General features: G+C 40.0%; 1 protein-coding gene across 1 annotated transcript in view; it reads left to right on the plus strand.

The window, feature by feature from the left end:
* The window catches only part of LOC121510707 (gamma-aminobutyric acid receptor subunit pi), a 152,992-nt gene that overhangs the window by 24,271 nt on the left and 106,275 nt on the right, over positions 1 to 22,446 (plus strand). The window contains exon 2 of the mRNA XM_041788890.1: positions 13,101 to 13,190. Within this exon, the coding sequence (XP_041644824.1) occupies positions 13,138 to 13,190 (53 nt within the window). The 5' untranslated portion in view covers positions 13,101 to 13,137. The remainder of the gene's footprint in view (positions 1 to 13,100; positions 13,191 to 22,446) is intronic.

Below are 22,446 nucleotides of genomic sequence, written 5' to 3' on the forward strand. Positions count from 1 at the left end.
GCACAGCACTTATCAGTAAACAAGACTGTTTGAAAATTAGTGCTCTGAATCAGCCACAAACTTCTTTACAGTACGATGATCACGCTCAAGTTTGTCATGAAATCCTCTGAGAACAGCCTGCTCTTTCAGCAATGACCTTCTGTGGCTTTCCCTCCTCATGGAGAGTGTCAATGGTTGTTTTCTAGAGAAATGTCAAGTCAGCGGTTTTCCTCATGATTGTGGTTGTGTGCACTGACCCAGAGTCAAGGCCGGCTCAGTCTACACGATTTTTTTGGTCGTTCACGACAGCACCATGCCAGACTATGCGACCAAAATCTTGTCCCATCTTGGCCGACAGCCTGGGCACACTACAAGAGTGGTCCGGACCACTCAGCGTATGCTGACGCCACCACTGTCTCTGTGACTGAGTGCCAGTTCACAGGTTGTTGTTGTGGGGGGGTCAAAGAGTGTCAATCACTCTACAACAGAACCACTCTATGTGATTGTTGCGGTGTAAAGGGAAAATAAGAAACAATTATGGATTAGATTATGGATAGTAAGTATGGATATATCAAAAGGAGGACAACATGGACTGGCTCTCCTTCAGATAGACCTTAAGGTATGCATGTGATAACGTAAATAAAACAAAATAAAATGTGCACATTAGTTTTAGGGAATAAAAGGTGGTAGATCTTGTAAGTGATGCTGCAAAGACAATGAGCAAATGTTCTCCTGTTGTTAGACGTCAGGTCAGGGTGTCAAACTAGACGACGATGTACAAAAAATTCTGACATGCTAGTCTTGGAGAATCGTGGTCATGAGGAATCGTAAGGAGTCTTGGACGTATCGTTAATTATGTCACACTACAAGATCGTTTGTCGTTCCCGACTCTCAAAATTGGGCCGAGTTTTGACGACGAGCTGCGACATTGCAGTCGGGCTTAAATCTGGCTGAATTTGTGTAGTCTGAGCCGGCCTTAAGAGACATAACTGGCGTGAAATTGGGCTTTTTCTCTATATTCTAATATTTTGAGATAGTGGATTTTTGTGAGCTATAAGCTGAAATCCTCAAAATTTAAACAAAAAAGGTTTGAAATATTTCACTTTGTATGAGATGAATCTATATCGAAGTTAAACTTTTTAATGAAATCAAAGTGAATTTATTTAGATGTACCTGTGGTAGTTTATGACAACAGCATGAGTCCTCAGCAATGTCTCTTTGTTTAGATTGTTGTTAACAACTTATATCAAATTATCATCAGATATGAATTCAATATAAAACTCAACAAACACAAACAGCTCGATGTGCTGGGCTGAAAGTCACCAGTTCATAGTCCCTTTTTAGAACTGTAACATTGATCATATTTACATTTTTATATAAGAATAAATGCCTACTTCAAGAAAGAGCTGATCCATCCCTGCTGGTTTGACAGGCGTGTTTGTCTCATTGCAGTGCCTGTAAAACATCATAAAGATGTGGAGAATTGTGGACATGCTTTATCAGTTTCTCTTTAATACTTTCAGCCATCGCTGTGGCTGTGTTGACTGTCTCTCCTCCTCTGCTTCTACCACACATGTGCATACTGCATAATGTGTTCATTTTTTGAGGACATGCACAGTCAGCGTGTCAAACTGATGCTGGGGATGTGTGGCAGCCATGATGCATCTGGGTAGTTAACAGCAAGTAAGTCTCCAGCCTAAGTCACAATGTGTGTACTCTGCAGACGATGAAGCAATTTGTCTAATCTTCTTCACCGACATCAGAAAATATGAGAGGTGCATTTCCTTATCGGTGTCTCTCAGTGACCAAAAAATGCTGAAAACATCCTCTGTCCTTCATCTTTGTGGTGCATTCCATCTTGTGTCCTCTCTGTTCCTCTTGAAGTTAAGCTTCATCACCTGCTTTTAAAAAACTTATCAGAAAAAGTATGTGAAAAATATGTAACCAAACAAAATAGGCTTGGTTACACTTGCTAGGGTTTCTTGCACGCCGGTGATCATTAAATCAACTTCCTAACTGACCCCCAGAGTATATCTAAATACAGAAAATGTGAGGGGGGAGAAAATACATTTTGACAATAGGAGTGTCTTTTTTTCTGTTAATCCATCCAGTGATTAAAGTGACACTAAAACAATTGAGACTAAAAGAGGTTAATTAGAATTGACTTAATGTTTGATGGGTTTTACAGAAATCTGCCTGTCAGCTATTTTTATACTCAACAAAAGGAGTTTCAGCCAACACCCAAAAGACAGATTTGCTTTCTGCCTCGCTTGTATTGAATAGTAGAAGCCTAGAATCAGTGGAGATGATACAAATCCTTCTTTTATGTAACTGAAATGTTGCTTGTGCCTTATCCTGTCTACAGTAGTGATTGTGGACAAACTGGTAGCCCTCTCTAAACATGTATTATTGTCTCACATATTCTTATCTGATGTCATTTTACATGCTGTTGTTCAACATTTATCTTCCTCAACCTAACAAAAGGATCAATCAAAAGTTGCACAGATGTAGCATTTCAGTCTGCTGGCATGATGAACTCTCATCAGTCCGTTCTTGATTACAGCAACGGTTTACATCAGTTTTCAGGCTCTTTATGAGTGCAGGTTTCCCTGCCTGAAAATAAAGACAAAAAAAAAAGTCTTCTGCTTGTGTTTTTTACTAATCACAGACACAGCATATCAGCATCAAAGTCAGTGATGGGTGCAATGACGGCCCTAGAAAGCTGTAGCTAAAATCTCCCAGTCAAGCTTGTAGCTGGCTGCAGCATTGGTTCTTTGCAGTCATGTGATTGTGATGACATGTGATTGTCCATCGGGGGTTAGGAAGTGGAGGACAGCCAAGAATTAATTGGGAATTGCAAAAAGTTAGAACATTGAAGCTCTAAATGGACCTGTGCACTGCAGTTATCAGGACATTTCTACATCCATTGAATATGGTCCCTATTAAAAGTGAATTTTACCAAAGATTAGCGATCAACCTGGCATAGAGTTCGTCAAAATCACCCTTTACTCAGTCCTGTAGACCTAGTGTCTAGCATCGTCCTGCCAGATGAGACAAGAAGTGAGATAAGAGTCTTGAGGAGTCTTGACCTGAGCTGAGAGGCTAACTGAGCTTCAACACGTAAAAATGTCTCATTTTGTCACAGACTTGCATTTCATCGAAACTGATTTATTATCAACCAAGTAAACCTTGAGTGGTGAGCAACTAAGTAATGATGTGCTGTTTACCAACACGCCTGTGCTACGAAACAGCTCCTTCATGTGAGCCATGGTAGCTAGCTCCCGTTTGAGTGCCACTTTGTTTTCTTCACTGCTTGTATTATTCACCTTTTTGCCCCTGTGAGCACCTACTGTTTCACCACCTGTGTTTTAATAAAATAGACTATCTTTGCATTCACCTCAGCATGTGAACTTTTGTCTTTTTTAGCCTGTTTGAATTGGTGTGAGGGTATCTCCTCTGTCAATTTTTAGATTTTACTCCAGCACTGATGCACCTAAGAGTAATCATTTTGATGTACCAAGTAGGTGCAGTGTCACAGCACCTTGAAATACTGAATAGGTTTTTAGAAAATTTTCTTTTATAGCAGGCATCTACAAAAGGCTGCTTTCCAAAATAAAGCTCCCATTGTTTAACTTTTAAACATTATTATACATTTTAAACTAATTTTTGTTCAGACCAGTCCCTGCTAAGCTGTGGGACACTGCTGCACATGCTGTAGATAACACTGAGGTGACTGCAAACAACCCAAAGCTTCCATAGAAATACAATGACCATGACTTCTAAAGCCATGCATCATGTCCTGGTGACATAAAAAGTAGGAGCTGGCACCATGAAAACAATGACAAATGAAGTCAGTTATGGTTTTTCTTTCATAGTGGGCACATGAGCCTCTGAAAATATTGATGTTTGATGAAATATAAAAAGTAATAAAGCTTTTGAGAGGGAGAGCCGTGGTGGTGTGGGGTCAGACACAAACTGGACTAAGGGGTGTGTGTGATTGGCTGACTACAGACTCAGCTGCAGAAACACTGATCTATGAATGTAGTTTATTCTACTTTCCAATTTAATATGATCAGTATGTTAATATTTTATTTTAAGGAGGCCAGTTAAATAATGGGTCTCATTTCATTAATTTGCACAACCACGTATCATCTCTTCTTTGGTGACCCTGAAACTGCTCCCTCTTGGCCACAATGGAGGATCTTTCAAATCCTCAAATACACTGAGATAGAAGAATGGAGACTTCTGGGGGAATTCAAGCAAGAATAAAACCATTTATAGAGCGGTTTCTGTTGGCTTCTTTTATATGAGACACTAAATGGACAAAAGTATTTGGCCACATCTTTTAATTGAGCACTTCAAGCATGGTTCTGTAATGGACGCCGCCTTTGCAACAGGACATTTTGTGAAATTTTATCCCTAACGGATATTTCACAATTGACTGTAAGTGATATTGTAAGAAAGTGGAAGTGTTCAGGAACAACAGCAACTCAGCCACGAAGTGGAGGACTACGTAAAATCACAGAACAGGGTCAACAACTGCTAAAGTGCGTGGTGAAAACACCAATGCTCTTCTGACTCCATAGCTAAGAGTTCAGAATTTCCACTGGCATTAATATAAGCATAAAAAAATGTGCAGCGAAAGATTCATGGAATGAGTTTCCATTACTGCAGCTGTATGCAAGCATCATCAGCATCAGCAGGCCCAATGCCAAGCGTTGGATGGAGTGATGGAAAGCAGGAGACACACTGCTGAAATGTGAATGAGAGAGATTCATTTCTACCCACCACTAGCCTGGACTGTAAGTAGTTCTGATAAATGGATCTGCTTTGCCAGCTCAATTTCCAAGGCTCAGGGATTCCAGTGAACCACGGTCAGAGCTATTATCCACAAATGGAGAAAACTGGGAACAGTGGTGAACCTTCCCAGGAGTGTCCGGCCAACCAAAATTACTCCAGGAGTGCAACGATGACTCATCCAGGAGGTCACAAAAGAACCCAGAACGACATCCAAAGACCTGCAGGCCTCACTGGCCTCAGTTAAGGTCAGAGTTCATGACTCAACCATAAGAAAGACACTGGGCAAAAATGGCATCCATGGGAGAGTTCCAAGGCCAAAACCACTGCTGACAAATAAGAACACAAAGACTCATCTCACGTTTGCCAACTAACATCTTGATGATCCCCAAGACTTTTGGAGAAATATTTTGTGGACTGAAGAGACAAAAGTTGAACTTTTTGGAAGGTGTGGGCCCGTTACATCTGGAGTAAAAATCACAGCATTTGATAAAAAGAAGATCATGCCAACAGTCAAACATGGTGGTGGCAGTGTGATGGTCTGAGTCTGCTTTGCTGCTTCAGGACCTGGACTACTTGCTGTGACTGATGGAACCATGAATTCTGCTGTCTACCAGAAAATCCTGAAGGTGAAAACCATCAGTCCATGCCCTCTTGGGTTATGCAGCAGGACAACGACCTGAAACATACCAGAAAGTCCACCTCTGAATGGCTCAAGAAAAACAAAATGAAGGTTTTGGAGTGGCCAAGTTAAAGTCTGGACTTAAATTCAATTGAGATGCTGTAGTGTGGCCTTAAATGGGTAGTTAATGCTCAAAAAGCCCTCCAATATGGCTGAGTTAAAACAATTCTGTGAAGAGGAGTGGGCCAAAATTCCTCCAAAGCGATGAGAAAGACTCATCAGTAGTTATCACAAACGCTTCATTTCAGTTATTGCTGCCAAGGGTGGCACAACCAGTTATTAGATTCAGGAAGCAATTACTTTTTCACACAGGGTCAGATAGGTTTGTATTTTTTCCCTCTTAAAAAAATAAAATCATAATTTTAAAAGTGCATTTTTTATTAACTTGGGTTGTCTTTGTGAGAAATAAAAATTGGCTTGATGAGCCGAAATATTCAAGTATGATAAATATGGAAAAAAAATAAAAATAAAATAAATCAGGAATCAGAAAGAGGGCAATTACTTTTTCGATCTCAATTCTTGCTGTTTCCTGAGTGTTTAAGCTGAAGCCTAGTTTAGAATTGTGAATTTAAATGGCCAGTTGTATTGGATGGAAAATTAGCGGTAAGGAACATCCCTGCGTGGAGCAAGCAGGGTTATAATCTACAAAGAGACTTTGGAACGTTGCTGGCAGTCTCTCTTGATGGAAGCTGTATTATGTCTTCTTCTTAGGTCATGATTGTTTTTAAATGACAATGTTCTGCTGCTGTTGTGGCTGTAACAACTCATCAGCTAAAAGCCTGCTAAGAAAATACAGGAAACACTGAAAAAAACCAAGGTTGCTGGCTTTTAGTGAAATTATAATTGAAAGATTGTTTAAAGAATATGGATGAAAAAGAGAGTAGTCATGCTTTATGCAGCCTTCATGTGTTATTTACATGAAGTGAACATGATTCATAAAGCATGTCTGTTAAATGAGCTCATCAGCAGAGAGTGAAACATTGATGCACGTCTGTCAGGAACACTCATGTCATTTACTGCGTCTCATTTGACTGTGACAAAGTTGACAGCAAAGACATTTAACAGAAAGTGGGCCATGCTGTATCATCCCAGTGCTATCTGAGCTTATCATCAGATTGCTCAGTACGTAGATAAGACCCTGTAATTACAGCACAATGCACTGTGACTTTATTTGGCTACATCTTTTTAAACCTTGACAGAGCTGCAGCCCTTTAGCTAGAAATCTGTCAAAAGCACAGGCTCTCCTTCGTTTATAAAGACATTAACAGAATGGAGGAAAATTCTAATTTTAGTGCACTCTACTATAGATTTACAATATTTCTTATCCCAGAGCCTAGAGAATTGAATATAAAGAAGTTGTTGGACTTTGTCCAGTTAATCACTTCAGTTGGCAACAACAGAGCTGGCTGTGATCAATCTGTGTCCAGTTAAAGTGCTTGTTTTTGCCAGTGACAGGACCAAATTGCTACTGTAAGTCCTTAACAACATCATGGGGAAATGATCCTACAAATAAAGTGTGTTTTCTAAAAGATAAGTAATTTTCAAACCAGCTGTTATGCTCATCTTAAAGCCTTCAGACTCCACAGAGAAAACAGTGATTGTAAAAGATATAACACTGGAGCTTCGGGTCTCCTGAAGCCTCAATCGTTCACTCGGCCTGATTTATCCATGTCACTAATGTTGTGGTGGATCCAAAATAATATTTAAGTTGGATAGGAAGCTACTCCCTGCTGTTGAAAGTAAAATTGCAGTTGCGGTGGTTTCACATTAGGGCCCAGGCCAGGATCTGAGTACTCTAGTGGTTAACTGGTGGGTCCGGACCCAAAGGTGGGTCACAGAGCTGTTTTTAGTGGGTCATGACTGTGTCCAAGTGTCCATGCAGTGCTTTTATCTGATCAGTTAAGCTTTTGACAGTAGAAAGAGAAAAATGTTTCTAGACTCATTGCACATTCTTCCATATTTTCTGACCCTCTGAGAGTGATGTTCGATAAGATGTGTCTCAAGAAGAGGCACACGCTACTCACAGTTAAAGAACTGAAGCATAAATAATATGCACTGTGTTTAGTACATAAAAAATCATTGAGTTTTAATTCCCGCTTAGCTTTTTCTTCTGTCTTTGTAGTCCCATTACTTTTCTTTTTAGATTCTGACATGACACATATTCTTGCTTAAGCCAAGGTTCTCCTGAAAAAGGATGTTTAAAGCCTGAGTCTGTGCCACAGGGTTGATGTTTTACAAGCTTTTTAAGACAGAACGTCCAGTTGAGACAAATGCTCTAAGAATATTTTCAGAATCTGAAGGTTAACTTGAGGTAATTTCCCCAAAAGAGTTATATTTCTTTTCTTTGGGAATTTTGGGAGCACTTCTCTGGGACTTTTCCTGTAAATCTTCACAAGGAATAAGGGAGTTTTACCTGAAATTATCAGGACTTTTCTCAGGAATTTTCATCAGTCTTGTTCAGTGGTGTTCTTAGAGCATTCAATGGAAAAGTCAAAGATTTTTTGAGAATGTTCCTGGAAATGATTTTGGATGTTATCTGGAATTTTTCAAAGAAAATGTAAAAAATCTCCCATGATACTTTCTCAGAAATGTTATTCTTTATTCTTAATATAATTTGTCTTATTTGTTGCAGTGTCTTCGTTCAGTCACATTTCTGCACCATCTTTTATCAAATAAATTTGCCTGATTGACAAATTTATCAGAAATTTGGGTCAAAGTCTTTCATAATGGAACTCCCATTAGGTCCCAAAGCTAGACCAGTTGAGAACCACTGCTCCAGACCACAGAGTCTGGTTCATTTGATCAATGAAAACACAAATGTACCAGACTAGGGCATGGATAAGGTGGTCCTTAGCTTGATTAATGCGTACTGATAGGGGATGCGAACACAGCTGTGCTCAAGAATGGGGTACTCATCAGCAAGCAGGGTTGTAAGGGCAATTCTGAGCATTCCTGTCTCTTTTAAAGCCATCATATCTGCATTGCCTATTTATGGACTGATGTTACATGGATATTATTTGCATCTCAGAAATAATAAAAACATCAATAGAAGCAGGGTGCATTCCAGTTTTTGGCATGGAACATCAACAAATGTTCAGATGAGTGGTTGCTGTTGTAGCTTCTTTTTAATTCTTCTTGGCAGATTTGCAAACCAACTACATGCATACTGCCACCTTTTATACTGGGCTGTTCATATGTAAAAGTGCTTGGGAAATGAATAATGTTACTGAGATGAAAGCAGACCAGTGGGTCAGATGGGAAGGAGGAACGAACATTAACAGGGTACAAAAAAAAAAAAAAAACATGCCTAAAACATATGTCTTTATTTCCAAGTCAGTTTTGTGATATCTCAACAGAGTAATGTAACTCCTTTTCACGGTTAAATAAATCCATACCTGTGTATCTCTGTAGAAATCCTTACTGTAATGCTGTCTGACACTTAGAAGAACAATATGAGCCTTTAAATAGGAACTTTGTTTTGAAGAATCTGCCCCAAATATACATTGCAGCCATAATACGGCTTCAAGCTGTGGACTGTCACAACCAAAGGGCCTAATTGTACACACGGCACAAATCATCTTGGCGTGAAGTTAAGGCGTCCTTCCTGTTTGCCTTTGCTGTTATTTTGACCCCAGTGCTCACACTGTTTAAATGGCAAATGAACTTGTGCTCCTGTTAGCACCCAGGGGTGTTTTTGTCTTAAAATAAGGAGAAGTCTGGCACAGAGCTGGCATGCTCTTATCTTGAGAACACAGACTGTGCCTTAAACCACCTAAAGCATGGTCTAAAAGCTAAAATATGTGTTTTTTTACAGTATGCGTTGGAAAGATTGGTATACATGGAGTCTACGTCCACTGAGTATGTCCCGAACATGGTTATGCTCAACTGTTCAATATCTATGCATTCTCAGATACATTCTCACTGAGTTTTAATGGGACACAGGGTTTAGAGACAGAGACGGATAACAAGCTCTCTCCATCGGTGCATGTTTCAGTGTGTTTTCTGTCTAGAACTTGTAGAAACACACAAGGAACCACATGCTATACAATTAATCTAATACATCACTGTAGTACTGCCAACAATATAGCCACAGATATTATTAGGAACTGAGAAACTGTGGAGAGAAGATAAATAAATGAATGATGAGGGCTTATCTTTCTTTGATACTGGGTAAACAGAGTACTCATTATTATCCAATCTTGGAAACCATGGGCAGTCATCGTCTACCGTCGACTAATGGGCACCTTTTACCTCTGAAAATGAAGATGTTTTTTGTGAGTTCCAGTAAAACATTTAACCTCTTCTGGGCAAGATTTAATTTTCTGTATGGCTTTAAACATCAACACTGTAAAGGCTGTAATTCCTCCTTGCAGTAGTGCTGTTTATCTGATTAGTCTCAGGTCCACAGAAGGCTGTATTTCAGAAACCTTTAATGAATTAATTTTGATTTGAGTTCATCATGATTAGGGTCTCTTAAAGCTTTTTTTTCTTGTGGAGGGGTATTTGACCTTTAGTTAAAGGGGCAGGTGAAGAGAGACAGGGAACTTGGAGACCCAGCAATGTCCAATCCACACATTTTAAACAGAGCCTGAACCGATGGCACTTGTACAATCTGGGATTTAAAGTCACCTTCATAGCTAAGAAAAATGGCTACGAGAGCGGAAGGACCAGCGTGCCTATGAAGTCCTTCCATGGACTCAAGTTTCTGATAGCTACTTTTTTCTCAGAGTAGTGTGCTTTGGTTTGTGGAAGAGTTAACAGCAATGACCAACAAAGTTTGGACTGGTTATACTATGGTGCTCCATATTGATGCTTTCTTTATATTAATATGTTTATTAGCCATCAGTTACATTATCATATTGTTTTACTTCATTTAGAACTTAGATTTGAAGCACTGATAAACAGAACAGCACAGGAAGCATATAGGAGGCCACCAGCAGCCTCATGTGTAATGTATCTGGTTTTTTTCCACAATATTTATCATTTGTGAGTACTTTACTTATTCATAAAGTCATTTGAGTGGTCCAGCACTGAAACGACTGTACATTTCATCCCTTGCATTCAGTACGTAAAAGGAGAAAATTAAACGAGTCTGCTGGAGTTTGGTCTACAGTGTAATTAACTACACTCGAACCTGCTGAATCACTTCACTCTTAACCCCAAACCTAACTAGCACCATCCCAAGTTAGAGGGGTCTGGCTCTAAACTTCTGTTTGTGGTCAGGGTAAGGGTTAAGCTCATGGTTAGGAAGTTCAAAGTTAACAACCTGACCCACTAAACCTGATTACAAAATGTGTAATAAAGCCGAGTAAACAGGAAAAGACTCGTCCTCCGTGAGAACACTAAAGCAGCAAGTGTAGCTTATGTAGCTCAATTAGCTGCATAAGCTACACAGGTAACACAGCTACATAGCTAAGGCAGCTAAAGCTTAGCTCACAAAGCAACTACAAAGGTATGTTATCTACATCAGTGGTTCTCAACTGGTGGGTCGCAGATGTGTACCTGGGGAAAAATGTGCCAAATTGTCTATGAGACTATAAAACATACATGTTTTGTCGTGTTTCATTGTTTTGTTACACCTTTTGTGCTGTCTTATCCCTAGCTCTACTATTTCTTACTAAATACATCTGATTAACCAAAAATATATCCAAAATTCGGGTCGCAATTCTCCTCGAGGAGTTGATGGTGGGCCCTGTGACACAACCAGAGAACCACTGATCTACGTAGCTACATCAGCTTCAGCTATGTTTGTTAAGTTCACGTTGCTAAAGCTATCTTAGCTACTTTGGCTTATGTAGTAAATTATGTAGCTAGTTATGTAGCTTGAGTTAAAGCTAAGGAAGCTAAAGCTAACAAAGCTAAAGCGAGTCAACGTCATGTAGCTACTTTTAAAACGGGTCTATACATAATATTACCCCAGACTAGACCTCTGGTCTTTTATTCTGTGTTGGATCTATGACATTTTCTTCATCTGTAATGTTTTCAGTCTGGTTATGACATGAATGAAACTGCCAGACTTTTTATGAATAAGGTTGAATTTTCTTTTTAAAAATCTAAAACTGGAAATACTTTGCACCGGTAAATTACAGCACTTTGGTACTGAAATGTCTCAAATGGACAGTTTGTGAGATTGGCCAATCAGAGATGTACGGTCTGCAGCCAGACTGTCATGTCAGATGCTGGTCCAAATGATCACCCTCATTATTTTCTATGAACAAACCCACACCAGCAGTGCACAAACCCGACATGCCACGGAACTTTATGCCACTTCTCGCCATGGCGAATGTAGCTGATCTGGAGCGTTTTCCTGAGGAGAAAGCTGTTTTTGTCCATCTCAGCTGATGAGTAGTAGCTCTCTTCAAGACTACAGAAGAAGAAATTTAGTGCCACCTTCTGTTTGGAGCATAGGATATAGTAGGAAGCCTCGGCAACCAGTAACCACTGCTCTTATTGATTTTTTTTTACCTACCCTGTGAGGCGGGGAGGTGAGCCCTGAGCTGAGCTCTCCACTCTGGCATCAAGTGCCTGGCCCGGCAGTGGCTGGTGGGGAATTTGACCAGTGGTGTGCTGCTGCCAGTGTGTGCACAGGGTGGCACTTGAGCTGCTTCATATGACCGGCGTGACATGAAGTAATGCTGCAGTGCAATGTGATGTGGTGTGATTTGGGCTTTAAAGGAAAAGAAAGCTGACACTCCGGTTTGAGTCATGTTATGCCAAAATACAGCTATGTATAATCAACAGACTTAATCCAATCTCCTTGCATGCTGTGTCTCAGATTTTGTGCCGTATACCTGGCAATACGTAGTCGAACTCACACCACACCACTTGCATCACACAGTTTTAACAGTACAGAGTCAAAATAGGGCCAAAAACCCTATAGCTGTGATAAAACTCACCTGCTCAGAGCCACATATCATGCATCAGAATGTTTTATGTAACTAAAGCTGTAGCATTACAGTCAACAGGTCTCATGTATTTCATGTTCACTCCTCTCCATAGCACCCCGACCACATAAGTTCACTTTCAACTTTACATTAAACATTTTCTGGGCCCAGCTTGTCGTCCACATTAGTCGGGTCTCTGTGGTGAAGTCATTCTGCTCTCTGAAGGTTTTCTGTCTGCTTTCATCTTAAAAGATGCATGAGAGAGGGAGAGAGAGAAAGAGCGAGCGTTTCTTTGAAGGGGACCACGTTATTACTTTTCATCAGAGTCTGGAGCTTTCAGACATGAATTTGAGGTGAGGTCTGTAAGAAGGGGTCATTGTGCTGCAGAGGGACACTCCCTCAGGCGTGTCAGAGCTGTAATTTGCTGTTGTGGGCTTTATGTCTGTAAATAAGTCCGGCATTTCAGGCTGTCAGAGTCTATTAGAGATAAGCCAGGGGGCACAGAGGAAGCAGCGTTACCTGGGTGATAAATAACATCTCAGTGTAAAACTATTTATGGAAATGTCGACTGTAGAGATTAAAATCAGGATGAGACTATCTGCAGAGTGCCAGCTGATTCAGTTTAATAAAAGAAAGATGTGGGCGTCATTGGATTAGTGCAACTTCAAAATATCTCAGTTTCAGAGGGAGTAAATTCTATGTTCCTTGCATCCACTTGCATCCTTGTGAATTGCGTCCTTTGTGTGCTTTTATTCCAGATAAACTCCAGCCGGTGTCTCCGCTCCTCTCGCAGCCATGGCTTTCTCTGTATCTGGAGGGACCTTGTTCACCATCCTCCTAATTAGCAGGTAAGGCGGCTCACAGAAGGAGAAATACACCCGCTGGGATGTTTAGCCACAGAGCTCTCCGAGGCAGAGAGCATAATCATGTCCTGTCAGATTCTAATTTTTACTAACCAATGCATCCACTGCTTTGTTTACATGAGGCAGAGGAGAGGATAGAGAGGTAATCAGATGTTTCATTTTCTTCTGAGGCATCAATACTCAACAACAACTCCCCGTGCATCACACAAGGAGCGGTGAAATTCCTTTGACACATTTCGAACGCTGCTGAGCAGAACTGATGAGGCAGAATCCAGCATCACATGTATCAGACCTGCATACAGTCATTGTTATAATCCCTGCAGAGGTCACACAGAGAGAATGATGGGATGTTTTGGTGATGTTACTGTGAAGAGAAGCCCCTCGACGTCTTGCAGTTTGTTTTTGAGGCAGAAAATGCACTTTGCACATTTCAGATACCGCCAAACCCCTCGGGTCTTGCCAACTCCTGCTATAAGATATTCTCTGTGTAGTGCAGTGAGTCTTTGCACCATCAGCTCTGGGATTAATGTTCAGCACGACGCCTTCTACATAACAACGTAGTCAAACACATCAGCTTTTACTGTAAATACCAGATGATTCACTATTCAAACATGTAGATCATTAATTTCATGATTAATTTCATGTAAGCTTTGTAACACACCATGCGGATTATTTCAGTGCAAGTCATTGTCTTGAATAAATAGAGTCAGTTATGGCTGAGACAGCTTCAAGAATTAAAACATTAAGTAATCTTTGTTTTACATACAGTGCCTACAAAAAGCAGTCATCTCCTTTGATTTTTTTTCCTTTAATTAATTTCAGAAATTAATTATGGTCAGAATAATTTAGCTTTCTTGACAAATGAATTATATAAAAACACCTTTAATATCAAAAACTCTTTCTGCAAAGTAATGTCAATAAAATGAAAATGTGTAATGTAAAATAATTTCATAAATACCCCCCTTTAAAGGACTGACCTAATTCTACAGAGGTCCAGTCAATTAGTTCTAATAGTCTCATAATTAGTAAAATGGGGATCACCGGAGTGCAGTGAATACCTGTCAAGTGATTGTAGTATAAAGACACCTGAGCCATTGGTTAATCAGTACTCCTGGCTACCATTACACCACAAAGACAAAAGAACACTCCAATCAACTCAGAGAAAAGGTTATTGAAATGTTTAAGTCAGGGGATGGACATAAGAACATTTCCAAGGCACCGAACATCCCCCAGAGTTCCTTCAGTTAAATCCATCAAGAAATGGAAGGAAAATTGCACATGTGTTGACCTGCCTCAGTCGGGCCATCCTCACAAACTGACTGAGCATGCAAGAAGGAGACTAGTGAGAGAGGCTACCAAGACGCCTATGACTACTCTGAAGGAGTTACAAGCTTCAGCAGCTGAGATAGGAAAGGCTTGGCATACAGCAACTGTTGCCCTGGTTCTTCACCAGTCAAAGCTTATTGGAGAGTGGTGAAGAGAAAGCCACTGTTGAAGTAAACTCAGATTAAATCTTAATTAAAGTTCACCAACAGGTTTGTGGGAGACTCTGTGGTCAAGTGGAAGAGAGTTCTTTGGTCTGATGAGACCAAAATGATGCTTTTTGGCCATCAGACAAGACGCTTTGTTTGGCGGACACCAAACACATCATCCCCACTGAGAAGCGTGGTGGTGGCAGCATCATGCTGCAGGGATGCTTCTCGTCAGCCGGCCCTAGAAGGCTTGTAAAGGTAGAGGGTAAACTGAATGTGGGGAAATCCGGGAGGACAATCTTACACAGTCTGCAAGAGAACTACAGCTTGGGAGAAGATTTATACTGGCTTAAAGGGGTGAATATTTATGCAGTCACTATTACTTTGTAGACATCTGTTTTTACTTTGACATTAAGATTTGTTTTCAAAGAAGCCAAATTATAATGATCTATAAAATCAATAAAAAGGTATAACAGACGAGGGGGTGAATACTTTTATAAGAACTGTACTGTTGTCTCCGTGGTGTCATCCACTGGTATCTGTAGCATAGGTTTGAAGCTCTCAGTGGTGATTGTAATTTTGGAAAAGCTGTTTGAACATTCACTTCTACCTAACCTTATGCCGTCCTATAAACAGGCTCATAAGTTAAACTCATGCTGGACTTTAAGCTATGTTTTCAGGGAAATGATCCACTGGAAATTGCATTGTTCAGTTTTCAGTTTCAAAAACTGTGTTTTCATGACATCATACAGATCAACAAAAATGACTTTAAATACTGTTGTTTACATGCAAGGATGTGGATGGCAGAGTGCCTTTCTTAAGAAACAGTACATGCATCCTTTCCTGACAAATGTAAAATGTCTGCATTAGGTAAAATGTCAACTGGTAACAGAACTTGTGAGGAAGCCATTGTTCTGTAGTCCAACTACTTGCTTATGGCCACTGACTGGACATGAAAGGCAAAGAAGTCTCTGTTTTCAGAGGGAACTCTGTGTACATGATAGTGAAAGTATTGGGGCTTTCCTTAGTTTGCACTCTATAAACTGTTTTCATAAATGTTCTGCTTTTGTTCATCCATCGTCTTGTAAATTTACAGAAAAAAACACAACTAAAGGTTGCTATTTACAGATGAAGTTGTTGTTGTATATGTAGTCACACGCCTGTTTCAGACTGGGTGTGTACCAACCATGTCTTGTCAGCATGAGGGCTTGATTTTCATTGGCTGGCATGTTAAAAAGTCAAGGCTTTCAGACTGCCTGCATGTGAGCTCTACTTCTTATGTGTCTGATATGCGTCTCACAGGCAGAGAATCTAGAGAATAGATGGCTGGAAAATTTTCTTAGGGCTGCACATCTCTCGGGCACGGTTGAGCAGAAATTGATGAATAAATTGCTGCTTTTACCTTGTTTTAGCAGATATGTAAGCATGAATATGTTTGCTATGTGGTTCTATGTGAGTGGTGATAGCCACAAGCTCAACTGCACTGGTCTAATAAAGTTAATCCCAATTCTTTAACTATGGGTGAAGCTTTCTGTTATTGGTAGAATATGTCCCAGGCAAGATAAACACTGTACAAGTATGATGCTTTCAAAGTAAAATCCAGCTTCAGCCTTTCTGTGAAGAAACTCTCCGTGTTCATACAGAATGCTTTTATTCTGAAATTAGCCTGGTTTGGTTAGACCATAGAGTGAATCAAGTCTAGTAAGAATCAGTTAAAAAACGAATTTGAATAAAGAAGAAAAAAGGTCCAAACACCGTATAGCTCACTGAAATAAGCATAACGTCTCCTGGCAAACAGCTACAGCTGGGTTCACTTTTCAGTCAGCTCAGCCATGCTAATAATTATGCAAATCCTTAGCCTGAATAAAATAAAAATTGATGGATTGCATTAAGTCACCCTGCACACTTATGGACAAAGAAGTGCCCTAAAAACCAAAACTGTCTTTCTTAAAGGCTGCAAACATGTTTCAATCTCTGCTGTGCTTTTTAATATGGGTGTAAATGGGACGTCCAGGGCTTCTGCAACCAGCCTCAAGTGGACACTCGAGGAACTGCAGTTTTAGCATTTCCAGATTTGTTTCATATTCCAACCTGATATTACCATGTGCAAAAAAATGATTTTTATGTTGAAAATTAACCAGTGAATGCATAATTATCTACCAGAAAGGCAGTTTGTTAAAAAAAAGTAGTAGTAGTAAAAAAGTTTTAGCACCCAGCAGATAGCAGAACTGAAGGGTATATATGTGTCTTAATGCCTTTTTCACACATGCACTTTCAGCACAGCCTGTCCTTCACTTGTTTTCCACAGTTGCCTCTTCACACATCCTTCACAGGGAGACATTTTTGCTTTCAGCTGAGGGAAAGGGTCTCAGGAGGGAAGACATGCTGTGAAAGGACACTATGGAATGTGTAAAATCCACGATGGCAGAGTCTGCTGCTGTGATAACAGTTTAAGCCTCTGTGGGTTCACTGACTTTTTCAGCTCCAGACCAAAATGAGAAGTTTGTGCTCTCTCAAGCTTCCATAAATACATCAGGTATCACTATTACTTCAGAGATTAAACATTAGACAAATAAATCATTCTCTTTGAGTTATATGCAAATTATAAAGGCAATCAGGCAATTACTTATTGGTAAATCCACATTAATTTGTACTATTTGATATTTGGTTTGAGAAACTGCTGAAAAGAAAATGCAATTTATTAAAAAAGAAGTAAGATTAGGGGGAAATAAGTAAAATACAACATTTCAGTCAGGAGAGACAAGTTCATGATTTGAGGTAGTATTTGTTTTACATAGATGTGATGTCAAATAATATTTATTTTCAGTTCATAATTATTGTCAGAGTCTTTGGTGCTTGATTTCTACAGGGGCATAGGTTGTTCAAAGAGTGTATGTTTCAAGTGGCAGCAAGATCTGTCCAAGATCTATCAATTTGTGCTCAAAAACCTGACTAGAAATGCTGAAAAAAAAGAAACTTGCAGGATCTTGCAAAGAAAATGCAACTTTTTGCACTGCAAGCATTTAGTGAGTAAACATTAATGTCTCTGGATTAACATGGTAAGCACTACGAGAACTCATAAGTTAACAGTTTAGAAATGATTTTGAAAACATGCTATTTTCACAGATGAAGTCCTCCTTCCTTTTCATTTTCTCTTTGTCTTTCTAAATCTGGCAGTCATACTTGATAGTACTTTAAAACAAGTAACAGCATACAGCATTCAACACAAACAGGGAGTAGGAGGTTGCTGACATTCACTATAAGATCATCTAAAGGTTATTTGCAGATGCCATCATACAGCAGCAGAAAACCCCGTTGGGGGGGCAGTTAGTGATCTCTGCATAGAGAAACGCTGTGGAAAAATAACTTTTGGGTCATGTGTAGGGATCGTACTCAATGTATGTCAAAATTCTTGGATGATAACTGCAGCATACAGGTCTGTTTAGGGTTTTAAAATGTAAATCTTCCTCCGTCCCTTTCATTTCTTATGGTTGTCCCCACTTCCTGACCCCCAACAGAAGAGCCATCTTCTTCTGCTGAGTTTCACATTTCTTTATGAGTAGCAGACCTGCTGCTTGACTTGCTCATTCACATAACAGTAGTGACTAGAAACATGCATTTTTTTTTTTTTTTTGTGTAGAATTTCTTAAAATTAAATGGTTTTTTAAATGACTTTGTTGCATAAGGATAGAAACTCTACATGTGAAAAAGGACTCCTCTCCTTCACTTGATTTTATCTTTATTTTTGCAGAGAGTATCCCAATGGCTTGACCTGAAAGTCTTTGATATATTGCTTCTATTTGATGAAATCACCTGGTAAAATCAACATTTAAACTAAGATCAAACTGAGGCCTTACATAACTGAAAGAAGGCTGAAACTACAGGAGTTTATATGGCCTGACTGATAAAAATGAGGTTGCATCACCCACATAAGAAGCCACCTTAGAGATTATCTTCCTCTGTGATCTCTAACATGAGCATGCTGAAAGATATGAAAGTATTGGAGAATCCTTCACTTTAAGATTTTATTAAGATTATGTGTTTGCCCGAGGGAGCAGCGTACCACCTTACATGATCCGATATCATCTCGTGATCTTTGGAAGATGTAAACAAAGACTGAAGACAACCTGCTGTAAGAATATCTGCAGTGAAAACAAATAACAGCAGATGGCTGCTTAGTGCGGATATGGAAATGGTTTTGAAAATGTACCCTTTGTGTAAATAACAGTTGCTGTTTTGAAAGGTACATTTAGTTTTCTGTCGACAGAATGCTTGCAAACATTAGCAGTAGGGACGCCAGTGTTTGACTCTCCTTGGACACATTGCAGCAGTTTCACCGCCTTCGCTGTCTCATTTCTCACTGGCTTTAGTCCTACTATGAAAAATGCAGTGATCCAAATCTAACATTCTGTGTTATGTACTACTGTTGATAAGCAGGAACAGCTCCAATGTAATTTAGCCATATAATGTGAGCAAACATTTTGACCACAGGCCCAAACTAAATAGAGTATGGAAAAGGATCCCACATTTTTCCATTTAGTATGCTTTTCCATGTTTTATGCCTTAGTTTTTTTCTGATACTTGCTAAATTGACAATTTCTAAATGATGTCATGGCTAAATGGTACCTGATTTAGTATATAAAAGTTGGCAGGAAAATCAAAGCTCTCTCAGTATATTTCAAAGAAATATCTTAACGTATACCTAAAGCCCTGGCAGCAGGAAACAATGAACCTGACACACCAGACTGACTGAATATATTTCATAATCTTCTGGGAAAGCTCCCATGGAAAGCGTTTGGGAAGGGCAGGACTTCAGAAAATCTTCAGAAGGTGACTGGAGGAACACTCTGTCCGCCAAATTCATGATTGGCCAATCAGAGCGACAAATGGCACAGTGCGCATGCGCTACTCTTGTGTAGGCCACCACTGCCTTAGATTGTTAATGTCGGAGCTTCATGTAAAATTGATGCCAAGGCTGCTCAGGAGATGTGCAAAAACAATCTCTGTGCTGAGACAAGCTTTTGGTGTGATTGTTTGCACTTGAAGAAATGTAGTCCAGTTTCGATTAAACTGCAGATTTCCTACAGCTACATGGGAGCTAATGGCTACCACAGCAGTAGCCCCTGGATATGCCGGAAAACCCCACCATAACAATAGCAAACCAACCACTCACCACAACAAACCCTGTCCCCAAAACTATTACACACAGTACTCATGCTGAAGTCACAGAAAGCTGTCAGTGTTGCTCTCTGCCTTTGCTTTTATAAAGAAATGTTGCCCAGTTCTGACCAATGTGCCGCAGTAGCTAAGTCTGAGCTAATCGCTCCACTAGCATTGTATACAACCGATCGTAACAACTAACTCTTTCAGTGTAACTATCACATACTCCTGCTGAAGCAGATTGGCAGAAGACTGAAAAAAACCATCTCTGTCATGAAAAGTGTTGACCTCTGCGCTTATTTTAAACATAAATGCTACACAGTTTGACCAAAGTGCTGATGTTGATAATTCCAAGCTTATCGCTCCACTAGCAGCAATTGTCTACAAGCATTCACACAAGAAGTTACCCTTTCCCTGTAACTATCACATAGTCCTTATAGTCTTATAGTCTTTATTTCCAAACAGAAACGTGGTCCAGTTCCAGTAAAATGGCTACAGTGCTAAAGCTATCTCTGAGGTAATCACAGCAGTGGAGGCAGCCATTACTGATGGCTTTTAGAATAACAAAACCACTCCTGTAGCACAACTCTGTATGTACGACTCTGAAAGTAAAGTCACTCAGTCAGTCAGTCAGTCAGCCACATACAGACCCATTTATAGCGACCTCAGTGGTCAGCCAGAAATCTGTTGAAAAAATCACAAAGTCCACACCTACAGGGTGAAGTAAAGGGTGAATGTACCAAGTAAGCATGGCCTAGGGAAGTGGTTCTCAAACTTTTTGGGGCTAGGGACCCCTTACAGGGCAGAACATTTTCCAAGGACCCCCACATAGCCCTCACGCTGATTAAACATATGTAAACTGCCATTTGTACTCCAAGATGCTGCATTTTAAACTCTTCAACCAAAATACAAGCTCTTGTCCAATTGAGTGGGGCTTCTTACTTTTTGCAGTCCTTTGAGCAGCCAAATAGAAGCCCTCTATGCTTTTTCTGAGGTTGTGGTCAGGTTTGCATTCATGTTTTCTGGCAGATATGTCACAGTCGTATCTGAGCGACACACAGGTGTCGCCATTTGTTGAGCTTGACTCTGGCCACCCCACCTCCAGCCCGGGGTCAGGCCAGTGGTCTCCATGATGAAGCCTCAGCGCCATACAAGCCTAAAACTAATGCACAGGACTGTATATGATTTTACCAACATTATATTTAATGCTGATTTCTACTATCATGATAACACTAGTTTCAGATCTTCTGAAAACTGAGTTTTTGTTTGTTAAACTGTTGTAAACCTCGCAGGTGTTTTTCTGTTGTTTGTAGCAGACAGAAGTGATGAAGAGTCTTCTTGCCATACAAACCCCCACAGAGCAGTTGATATATTTCCTCTGTGTTGGGCAGTTCTCAATTTTAATCCTTTCTCTGTACAAATTTAATTAAAACTACATTGGAAAGCATTCTGTAATTGGTCTTGGCATGGACAACGGGCATGAATTCCCCACTTTTTGTATCACTGATGGTGCTGGCAGGATTCTAGTGCAGCCTTGGGAGAATTTTTGCTGGAAGACTCATTGTTTGAGCTAGGAAAGCTTTGTCCATGCCCTGTGTGGAACCAGAAGTCAACAGTGACATTATTCAAGCCTGAACCATGATCTCTCTCACCAAACTGTGATTAACTGTAAAAAGGTCACTCTTCAGCCAGGTTAGAGACAGGATTATGGCTATGATAAATGGTGTGACGTCTTTGAAGCACTTTAGGCAGACAAGTCAGGCTGCACTGATTTCACATTTGACATGAGTTACTCTCAAAATGACTTGACAAACATCCTTCCCATGACAGTCTATTTAAGCTGCATGATTTCAGGTCTTTCCTTCTGCTCTGTTACTGTCAGCTCTGTCCTGTATCAGTGTTGCACTTTAACTTACAACACCCAGCATCCACCTCTATCTCATCACTTCTTAGGTTTCTACATTTAAAACAAATTGCATGGAGGTCAGAGACTAGATGCCAAACACAAACTATGCTTTTCTGCTACAATGAATTAACACCATTATAAATATGAGCTCTCTGATTGAAATGACCATAATTTGGGGAAAGTAGGATAGAAAGACGTCAACTTATTAACCCGGATTTATTGGACTGCAATGGAGTGGAAAATCTTTATTATTCCCTGAGGGGTAATTTGGTTTGCAACTGAAGTCCATACAGACTATACACAAAGTACTAAGTTGTTACACTTGTGACTGTCTATGGAGCCTAATGCAAACAGGAAAGCATTGTCTGCTCTTATACCGAATTAAATAGATGAATGAGCTTCATGGTGTACCTTCTGAGCAGCATCATGCTTGCATTGTCACCAGGATCATGTTAGCGTTGCTGATTCTGGCAGTCGATTCAGTGATGCAAAACTGCATCCTCCATGGTCTTAACGCATTCATGCAGGTTGGTTTTTTGTTTCTTCACCTTTATATCCCATGAGACCCCTGCATTCTTCTATGAAATGCACAGTAGTCACATCATCAACAAATACAAGATGGACCAATTAATCCCTTGTGCAGAAACTTGTGCATAATTGCCTTCCATTTAAAATAAAACAAGGGAAGATTTAGCAAGCAGCT

The sequence above is a fragment of the Cheilinus undulatus genome, linkage group 6 (assembly GCF_018320785.1).
Source record: "Cheilinus undulatus linkage group 6, ASM1832078v1, whole genome shotgun sequence".
In the NCBI taxonomy this organism is placed as follows: Eukaryota; Metazoa; Chordata; class Actinopteri; order Labriformes; family Labridae; genus Cheilinus; species Cheilinus undulatus.